Here is a 10,051-nt window from a genome sequence, read left to right as displayed (position 1 = left end):
TCACAAGTCCGAGAATGTGCTGCAAGTCCCATGAGGTGGGGGGGCCAAGCGTCTCCCACAGCGACCAACAGCCCAGCAATTCCAAACACAGAGGACTACAAAACAGACTACCTACTTCAACCAGTGGTTCTTAACTTGTGGGTCCCAACCCCCTCGGTAAAAGTATTTACGTCACAATTCACAACGACAGCAAATTTACAGTGCTGAAATAGCAGTGAAAATCATTTTATGGTTGAGGACTGTTACATGAGAAACTATGTTAAAAGGCTGCAGCATTAGGGAGGTTGTGAACCCCTACTTTAACTATTATAAAGGTACATACCACCCCCCACCCCACACACACACACACCACTCCCAGGGACTTCTGATTTCCTCTTCCTTACTTCCTGTTCCTCCATGGAACCCCACTCAGCAGGCCTCCCTCTCTGTCCCCAAAGCCACCAGTACTTCCTGTCTCACAGGAAGTCCCACCCCCATGCGCCACCGTCACTTCCGGCACCACCAAGATCACTTCCGGCTCCCGCCTTCCAAGTCGCAAGCACAGGCAGGGAAGTGGCCACAGCACGGCTGCAGCCAAGGCAGCCACAGGTTGTAGAGCGACCCCATCTGCTGGGGTACATGGCCGGCGGTGGGGCGCAGCATGTCATACTCCTGCCTCACGCGCGCCGCCGTTGCCATGGCTGCCGTCACTGCCTCTGACGTTATGGCCGCCGTCAAGTTCGGCGCCTCCGACATCTTGGCGGGTGCGCGGAGGGGCCGCACCTCGCCAGGGTCCGAGGTCAGCTCGAAGAGCAGCGGAGGGTCGTGCTCCTCGACCTTGCCCACGCATGGGCACACGGCTGCGGCGCCCCCTGCCCCACTGCACGACCCCGACCCCAAGGGATCGAAGGTCGGCGTTACGAAGTGGGCCTTCCACACCTGGCCACCTGCAAGGAGGGAGACAGGAAGTGACACCTACTCCAGGTCATTTACTGTTCCTGCCCATTGGGCAGCCTCCCACCCCGAGGGTCACTTCCGGACTCCTTGATTCCAGAAATGACATGAGGGGAGTGATGGTTCGCCTCCCCCAGACCACCAACCGGGAAGTGACACCCCCCCCAAACTTCCAGCCAGGAACTCACTGTCACGCTGTACCCAGCGGACTGCGTGCAGGAAGACCTCACAGTAGTGCAGCAGGACCTCGTGGGCGGAGTGCCAGGTCTCCCCTCGCAGCAGGGGCAACAGGTCGCGCCCATCAATCTCCCTGCAAGGGGGCAAGCCGGTAGTAACACTTTCCGTCTGACATCCCATGGGGTGTGGACTTCCACATGATGTCATAATTCTGACGTCATCACTTCCTATCTGGCACCCCCCAGGCACCACACTCCATGTCTGATATCATCAGAGACCCCACTTCCTCTCTGACATCCACAGGGTCCTGTACTTCCTGTGTGACATCATTTAGGCTCTAAGCTTCTACGATGTCACTAACCTAAACCACTCACTCTGCACTTCCTGTATGACACCATGTAGGTTCTGTACTTCCTGTGTAACAACACTACCCCATCTCAGACTCTGCCCACCTGTCTCTCAGCAGCTCCCCCCAGGTTCCACACACACACAGGCTCCATCCAAGGCCTCCCCAATACCTGTCCCCCTAGGCCCCACCCACCTGAGGCCATGCCCAAGAGAAACCCCACCCCTCGCCAGGCCTGCCCTCCCCCAGGTCCCACCCCTCCCCCAGGCCCTGCCCACCTGTCTGAGGGCAACACCCCGCCCCCCAGCCGCACAACGGTGGGGAAGACATCCATGAGGCTCACAGGCTGGTCGAGGACACGCCCCCGAGGCAGCACGCCCGGCCAGCGGAACACTCCTGGCACGCGGATGCCGCCCTCCCAGCCGCCCATGCCCTTGCCACCTGGGGCGTGTGGGAAATTAAGGGTGATGGCAGGAAAGGAAGTCGAGGGCGGGACAAAAGATACGCAGGTATGTCAAAAGCAGAACAGGAAATGGGTATAAATACCGGAAGCGCCAAGGGGCGGGACAAAAAGTTGGAGCACATAAATGTCAGCGGCAGGAACAATGCCAGAAGTGCCGAGGGTGGATCAGGAAGTCGAGTCGGATCCCGGAAGTCAGGCCAGAAACCGGAAGAGAGCAAAAAGAGGGTCAGTGAGCAAGGGGTGGGGCCAGGAATGCATGGGCAGGGCTTTAAGGCCAAGGCCAGGTGTCACTTATGGGATCCCCAAGTGAGTGGGGGGGGTGTGGGGACAGAAATGGGAGGAACAGGAAATGTGTGGGCAGGACCCAGAATGGGTTGTTGAGAAGAGGAAGTGGGTTGGAGAAAGAGGAAGTAGACGGCCTAAACCCAGAAGTGAGTGGTCAAGACCTGGAAGTGAATGTGTGGTACAGAAAGTGAGTTGGCAGGACCAGGAAAGGAAGTTTTGGTACCTGGAACTAAGTAGGCGGTGCACAGAAGCGAGAGGGTGGGAATGGGCGGGACCTGGAAGTGAGTGTGTGAAACAGGTTGTTGAGTCAGCAGAACATGAAAGTTAGTGGGCAGGAACAAGAAGTGGGTGGGCAACCTGGAGGTGGGTTGTGGAAGTGAGTGGTTGGGACCTGGAAGTGAGTGTGTGCAACAGGAAATGAGTTGGTGGGACTTGAAAGTGAATTTTGGGGACTCAGAAGTGACTGGGCGGGAGCAAAATGTGGGTGGGTGGTACCCGGACATTGGCCTTCAAGGTCCCCCTGCCTCTGCGCTCACCCCGGAAGACCCCGTTGGAGCCGCCGAGCTGCTCGCCCCCAGCCTGGGCTTCAAGCCAGGCGCCGTTGTCAGATGTGAAATGGACAAGTGTGCTGTCCGTCAGGCCCTCGTGCTCCAGCACCTCCAGTATCTGGCCTGTGGTGGGCGGGGCCAGCAGGCGGGGACCAGCAGGTGGGACCAGGGAAAGGAGACACCTTATGTAAGGCATCAACTGTCCTCTGACCCTGCCCGCTATCCCCCTCATTCATTGTTGGCCCGGCTCATTATTGGACGGACCACGCCCAAACCCATTGTAGTCCAGCCCTGAAGCCCGGAAACTCCTTCCACCACTTGATCATCCCATCCATCACTGTTCTGACCCCGCCCACCGACGTGACCCCACCTTCAGACTTGCCCATCACCTGTTAACCACGCCCCTCGCTGCTGTGGCCCCACACTCTGTTCCCAGTGCCTGTCCCTCACTCCTGCCATTCCCAGTAACCCCAACTACCAACCACCATCCCACAGGCCCCACCCGCTATCATTGGCCCTGGCTGTCAGTAGATTGCTCTTCCTGCTGCCAATCTGACCGCTCCTGTCACTCGCTTTAGTCCCGCCCACCGTTACAGTGAACCTGCCCATGACTCCCAGTCCCCATTCACTGACCTAAGAATCCTGCCCTTCACCCACCCGGTCCACAGGCCCCACCCACCTCACAGCCTATATACCCTGCCCATCACCCAAGGCCCACCCATCCTGCTTATCCAAGCTTCACATATGCAAGTCCCGCCCTCCCCTTAGGCCCCGCCCACTCACCCACTACCCAGTCCATCTCCTCCACATTGTCGCCATAGCGCCCATGAGCGCTCCGACCTCGGAATTCAGGCGATGTCACAAGGGGAGTGTGCGTGTGCAGCAGGGACAGGAACAGCAGGAAGGGGGCATGGCGATGCCTGAGGGTGGGGCTGGGTCAGGGGCAGTGCCTGCCTAGCCCGTGGGTGGGGTCAGGGGGTGAGCCCTGGGTCAGGGGCAGAGTCAGGGGTGATGGGAGGCATCAGGGGCCAGGATCCAGGGGTGGGGCCAGGGTCAGAGGAGGGGCAGAATAGGGGTGTGGCCTGGAGTTAGGGGTGGGGCCAGGGCGACATCACCTGCCAATCACCCTCAGGCCCTAGTTCAGGGTAGCAGGTTGTGACTGGAAGCCCTACTGCTGAGCCTAGGATATCCTGCTCTCTAGGACTCACAGCGGTTAGGGCAAGGGCAGGATATCTAATTAGTCCAGGGAGGAAAATGGTTAGTGCAGGACAGCCCAGTACCCTAGCTTGCTGAATGGTTAGCCCAGGATATTCCAGCCGGACAGAAAGAAGGCCTCAGGGGTTAGTGCAGTCTATTCCAGCCACAGAGGAAGCAGCAGAATCTAGCACAGGTTACCCCGCGGCGAAGGGATGCCTGAGCAGTGAGCCCGAGATGTCCCGGCAGTCCGCGGATCTGAGCGGTGAGCGCAGGGCAGCCCTCCAACCCAGGATGCTCTGAGGTTAGCTCAGGATATCCCTGTCGTCCGGGACCCCGCAACAGTTAGCTGAGGATACCCCAATGCACCACGTAGTCGAGCCACTAGCTCAAGATATCCCATGTGGATAAAAAAAAGTTAGGTAGTTAGCCCAGGATATCCCCAAGGCAACGGAATGGCACGCTGTTAGCTCAGGATGTACCATCCAGACAGGAAGGCTAAGTGGTTAGCCCAAGATACCCAAACACCCCAGATAAATGAGGGGTTGGCCCAGGAAGTCCCACCTGGACAGGACACCCCTTCAGTCAGCCCGGGACACCCAGGCCCCTCCCCTCACCTTCGCAGGAAGTCCTTGGCCTCGCGGAGCAGCAGAGGTGTGACATGGTCGAGCTGCAGGGGCTGCTGGGTGACGGTGGCGTTGCGCATGAGGAAGCAGTCATAGCGCGCCACAGCCCCACCTACCACATACGACCCTGCTTCAAAGATGGCCGCCACTGCACCCAGGGCAATAGCTGCCCAAGGAGCCCAGCAGGCCGGTGCCAGTCCCCGGCCCCGCCCCCAGGCCAGTGCTGCAATGGCAACGGCCACTGCTGCCAGGGCCCGCCCCGCCCCTCGAAGGCGCCGCTCCAGCCCTGCCCGCTTCTCAGAAGGCTCCGCCCCCGCACAGTCTCCCATCATGCCGAGCGGCAGCCCCAGGAAGTGGTGGAAGCCGTGGTTCAGCGGGTGGTGGCAGAGGTCGGAGACAGTGCGGCAGCTCAGGCCCAGGTGCCACTTCCCTGTGGGGGGCGGATTGGGGGAGGTCAGGGGTCTCTCACTGGACGATGTCACCACCTGTGGCCCTGCCCCTGGTTCTGCCCTCACCAGCCCCGCCCACAGATGACATCTCTGAAGTTTCCAGAGAATGAAATGGTTGGCCACGCCCACCATGAAAATGGTGTCATTGGCCACGCCCACCATGATCTCATTCGCTCCACCAGATGTCAGGGCCCCACCCCATGATGTCATTGCTCTCACCCACTGACATCACTGAGTCCACCTGGGCAATTAAGTCACAAGCCCTGGCCCCATCCCGGACCCCAAGCTCACCCACGAGCCCTGTGACATAGCCCTGCCCCTGCAGGATGCGAGCAAAGGTGATCTCCTTTGGAGGAAGGCCGCCTGCGCCTGCTGCCCACTGCAGCACTCGGTGTCCGTTGCCAGAAGTCATCCCTGACGGGGTGCAGAGAAGGGGCAAGGTGGGCAGGATCAAGCGTCAAATCATGGATGGGACACGAGCGGGGTGTCATGAGAGTCCAACTGGTTCCTCCCTCAGAGGGAGAGGCTGAGGCTATAGGGGTTCAGGTTGGGACCGGAAGTGATGTCATCGGGTTGGATGGGGCACAGGAAGTGATGTCCCATCTGAGGTGGGTGATTTGGGGGCCGGATGTCATTCCTTGCGAATTGGCCTGGGACTGGAAGTGACCATCGCCATAGTCAGGGTAAGGATAGGAAATAAGGTCTCCAGATGGGTGGGACATGGCAGGATGGACACTGGAAATGACATTAACACGTGGATGGGGAGGGGCAGAAAGTGACATCATAAATGAGTGAAGTTTGGGACAAGAAGTGATGGCATTCTTTGTAAATGGGCTGGGACTGAAAGGGATGTCGCTGCATGGGAGGGTGTGGCCAGGAAGTGACATTGCAGCAGTCAGGGACAGGATGTGACATCACACAGGTGGGGAGGGCAGGGTCACCTGAGCGGATAGGGTAGCGCCCAGTGAGGAATGCGGCCCTACTGGGCGTGCACACCGACTCTGCTGCCAGGTACTGTGTGAGGCGCACTCCATCCTCCGCCAGGCGGTCAATGTTTGGGGTCCTGGGGGTCGTGGGGATCACAGAGTGTTGTCAGGGAGGTCACTGGAGGTAACAGTTGTCACAGAGGTCGCGTGGGGTCAGAACTACCCTGATCTGTGCGTGTGCAGGCCAACTTGGGCTAACCTAAGACTGTCACTGACTAGGCTAACCTGGGACTGAACTAACCTAGGCTATCCTGGAACTATGTTAACCTGGAACTGGGGCTGTGCTGGGCTAACCTGGCACTAAGGTGGTGTATACTGGGCTAAACCATAACTTGCGAATCTGACTATACTGGTGTTTTCTGGGCCCGCCCACACAAGCTAGCCTGTGTCTGTAGTGGGGTAACCCAAGATAACTAGTGACCAGGGCTGCTTGTGTAATGGACTAGCCCGGGCTAACCTGATGCTGGTGTTGCCATAACAGCCTAGGTCTCCAATGCCAAGGTCGTCAGCCATGATGATCAGGAAGTTGGGGCGGGGCGGGGGCGAGCGCAGGGCATCCACATACTGCAGGCCCAGGAGGACAATGCACAGTAGGGTTGCAGGACTGGAACTGGGCAGGGCATGAAAATGCGTGTCGTGAATATTAACAAGCACATTAGAATACCAGTCAGGCCTGGACGTTGCCACTATGAAAATTGAACCGTGAATATTAATGAGCTTGTTAGTACATTTACTGCAAGCTGTTTAAGCACCATGCAAAAATCAATTGCATGAATATTAGCTTGTTAGCATATATTCCAAACCAGGTTTGTAGTGCTATGGAAATTGAAACATGAATATTAATTACTCTTAGTATAGTCCCCAAACAGGGTCACTAGTTTTATGTAAATTGTGTGAATATTAATGAGCTCCTTGATGTAATCACGCATGCAAATCGAGCCCATTAACAGTAAGTATATTCATAGCAATTTTGCTGACTGCTATGGAAATTGAGACCGTAAATATTAATGAGTTCTTTAGCATATTCAAAACTGTGGTCAATTAGCACAAAGCAAATTGAGTGAAGAAATATTAGTGGGCTCATTAGCATGTCCACCGAGTAGGGTCACTGATATGCAAATTGTGTATGAATATTAACCACCTCAGTATATCTGCCAATATAGTCGCTTTTTATGCAAACTGCATACATAAATATTAACCACTCATTAGTATATTTATATGGCACTCCTTCGAGTCGAATGCAGTTCAAGGTATTAACATTAGCAAGCTCATTAATATGCCCAACAAGCATGCTCACTAAGTGCTATGCAAATTGCAAACATGAATATTATAGGGTAAATACCATAGCTACAAAGGCTACCATGCAAATCGTGTCTATTAGCATTAACGAGTTTATTAGCATATCCATCCTACCCATTAATTGTGCGCCATACAAATCGAGGCCATAATATTAATGAGTTACCAACTAGCTTATTAGTATCCCCCAGATGAAGAACCATCCCCGAGGACTGGATGGTGACTGACAGGCCAGCAGGGACAGGGCGGGACTCACCAGGTGCGATGGGGCGGAGCCATGATGCATTGGTTTCCTGCATAGGTAAGGCAGGCATGTGAGCAGCTCGGTCCTGTCAGTCAGACACAAGACACACCCACCTCCGCTCCACGAATAAAGGAGTTCGTTAGCATAAAAGCAGGTCAATAGGCGTATGCAAATTATACATAAATATTAACTAGTTCGTTATTAGCATATTCGCCAGCATGGAGGCTGAGGGCCATGCAAATTAAGTGCATAATATTAACGAGCTACTAATAACTAATAATAAGCATACTAATGATAGCGCATCCACAGGTGCCAGTGCAGGGCGCTATGTAAATTGCACGCATGGACATTAATTAATGTATATTAATGAGCCGCGACTGTGCCTCAATGAATATTCATGATTCGCCCTCCCCATCGGGAATCTCCCAGCCACTCCTGCGCCGATGCCCGGCCACGCCCCCTCCGGCACGCCCCCTCCCGAGACCCTGGACCCCTGACCCCACCGCGTCCTCAAGAAGTCAATCGGGTTCCGGCCTGTCGCAGCTGCTCCGTTTCGTGCTCCTCGGTCACCCTGTCTATGGCAGGGGCGGGGCCCGGAGCAAGCGGGCGCGGGAACCCGTCTGTCCGGTCGGTTCTGGATCCGGGCGGCGGGGCGGGCCGGGGCGGAGTGTACGGGTCCTCGCTGGTGTCTGGCACAAACCGTTTCCAGGCCTGAAACCCCGCCCCCGCAGTTCACGTGACAAGGCTAGACCGATCGTAGTAAAGCACGCTGGTAGTGGGGGCGGGGCCTCGGGGCGAGCGACGCAGCATAGTCAATGAGGCCCCACCCCACCCTGACCCCCTACCGGGGGAACTTCGACGCAGTCAACGCTGGTAGTCAAGGCCTGTGGCCCGGAGGCAGGGCCTCGCGTTTTGACAGACGGGCGAGGAGTGGGCGGGTCGGATGTCAGACAGGATGTTGTGGGCGTGGCCCTGGGTTGACTGGCAGGGTAGTGGTGGGCGGCCCCTGGCCGCCATTTTGGAGTACGCCTCGTTCCGCCGAGGCGCGGTCATTCATTTCTGGGGTCCCGCCCACTCACGTCCTCTGAACTGGGAGCGAGCTAGCAAGTTTCGGGGACTTCGGGGTATGCGGCGCGGCCTGACGACGTCACAGGCCGGCGTCCTGTCCGGTTTTCGCCCGGCATGCTGCTCCAGGCCAGCTCTCGAGCCGCGTTTCCAGTCCCGCGGACAGGACGGAGCTTGTGCGCGGCCCGCTGACTTCACTTACCCGCGCTCTGTCCCTCTCCCTCCCCGCGGTCCGCCTGCTGCCGCGCCGTCCCCGAGCCCAGTTTGGTCGCCGCCGTCGGGTCGCGGCTCCTGAGGTAATCTCCCCGAGTCCCAGCTGTCCGGCCGTTTCCCTGGCAACGGACGCCGTGTCCTCGCTCTTGTCTGTAGAGGGGCTGTGGGTTTCCCACCGCCTGCAAACAAGATTGGCGGGGACGCTCGACCCGTTGGGCGGGGAGTCGCGGCTACGGACTCTGTGTGCAGACAGACAGACAGGCAGGCCGAGGTATTAGGGGTGGAGAGACGCTTGGGCAGGCAGGGGAGACGCGACAGGGAGACGCAAAGGCTGCAACTCGGGGTTACAGACGCTGCCAAGGGGCCGCGGGACAGACAGGCCCTGTGCAGACGCACGGACGGACCGATGGACACGCGTGTGGGGGACCGGGGTGAGAGACGGGAGGAGGACATTAAAGGACTGAATATGCAGATGTGTGTGTGTACCTGGTTAATAATTGCGAGAGCGGGGCCTCATTGACTATGCAGATAAGGGCCGGGCTCAGCTATGTTTCCAGTCTGGCTAGGGTTAGGGTGTGGGCGGGTCCTAGCTAATTATGCAAATGTAGGGGGAAATCACCGAGTATGCGGATGAGAGCATGAGCTCCCCTAATTATGTATGCAAGAGTGGGCCGGCCTCATTGACTATGCAGATGAGGGAAGGCTCAGCTAAAGTCAGAGTCTGGCTGGGGTTGGACTCAGGCTAGGTCTGCAGTTTGGCTAGGGTCCAGCCTTGGCCTACAGCCTTTCCAGTGTCTGCCAAGGATTTGATAGCTAGCAAAAAGGTGACTATGGAAGAGTAGGTCATGGTCTGATGCAGGGACTGAGTGAAGAACTCCAAAACATTTTGTTCCTTTTTAGTCAGGTATGGGCTCAGTCCTGAAATTACTGAACCCTCTCTTAGCCAGGAATAGCATATCCCCTTAAAGGAATATGGGATACTGAGCAGACCCTTGGCTGGGCATAGATCTTTTGAGAAATGTAGCTATGTGATAATCTGGGGCTCTGCGTGGAAGCAGGAGATAGTCGAGCCACCATGTATTTAATCACTTTTCCTGTAGCTGCAAGCAAACACTTAAGAAGGGTTTATTTGGCTCACAATTGACAAGAATCCAGTCCACCACAGAGGGGATGGCACAGTGATGAACCAGCATGACCTGTGGTTCTGAGCAGGAAACAGAGTAGTG

General features: G+C 56.8%; 1 protein-coding gene across 5 annotated transcripts; it reads right to left on the bottom strand.

Annotated features, from left to right (window-relative positions):
• Nucleotides 1-194: 194 nt before the first annotated feature.
• Arsl (arylsulfatase L) lies at nucleotides 195-8,218 on the bottom strand. Of its 5 annotated transcripts, none has more exons than NM_001047885.2 (11): nucleotides 8,051-8,218; nucleotides 7,560-7,596; nucleotides 6,465-6,617; nucleotides 5,963-6,084; nucleotides 5,313-5,435; nucleotides 4,564-5,002; nucleotides 3,536-3,672; nucleotides 2,741-2,875; nucleotides 1,735-1,897; nucleotides 1,122-1,243; nucleotides 195-926 (listed from the first exon to the last, which is right to left on the bottom strand). In NM_001047885.2, the coding sequence occupies exons 2-11, from the start codon at nucleotides 7,580-7,582 to the stop codon at nucleotides 508-510; spliced, it is 1,836 nt and encodes a 611-aa protein (NP_001041350.1). In that variant the 5' UTR covers nucleotides 7,583-7,596; nucleotides 8,051-8,218; the 3' UTR covers nucleotides 195-507. The 5 variants fall into 5 exon arrangements, 4 of the variants coding, with proteins under 4 accessions (NP_001041350.1, XP_006232343.1, XP_038958169.1 ...); XM_006232281.4 differs by having other exon boundaries at nucleotides 8,046-8,179; XR_005500286.2 differs by lacking the exons at nucleotides 195-926; nucleotides 1,735-1,897 and adding an exon at nucleotides 2,003-2,479 and having other exon boundaries at nucleotides 1,118-1,243; nucleotides 8,051-8,190.
• Nucleotides 8,219-10,051: the final 1,833 nt, after the last annotated feature.

This window comes from Rattus norvegicus, chromosome 2 (assembly GCF_036323735.1).
Source record: "Rattus norvegicus strain BN/NHsdMcwi chromosome 2, GRCr8, whole genome shotgun sequence".
Lineage (NCBI taxonomy): Eukaryota > Metazoa > Chordata > Mammalia > Rodentia > Muridae > Rattus > Rattus norvegicus.
Note: the sequence above shows the minus strand (reverse complement) of the source record. Positions and strands in the feature narration are given on the sequence as shown.

Excerpts from the sequence above, each read along its gene's own strand:
- Arsl (NM_001047885.2), bottom strand. The coding sequence starts at position 7,582 with ATGGCTCCGCCCCATCGCACCTG. Across the intron at positions 5,436-5,962 it reads GCGCTACCCTATCCGCTCAG|GGATGACTTCTGGCAACGGA; the intron begins GTGACCCTGCCC and ends GCACCCCGTCAG. Across the intron at positions 2,876-3,535 it reads GGAGATGGACTGGGTAGTGG|GCCAGATACTGGAGGTGCTG; the intron begins GTGAGTGGGCGG and ends CGCCCACCACAG.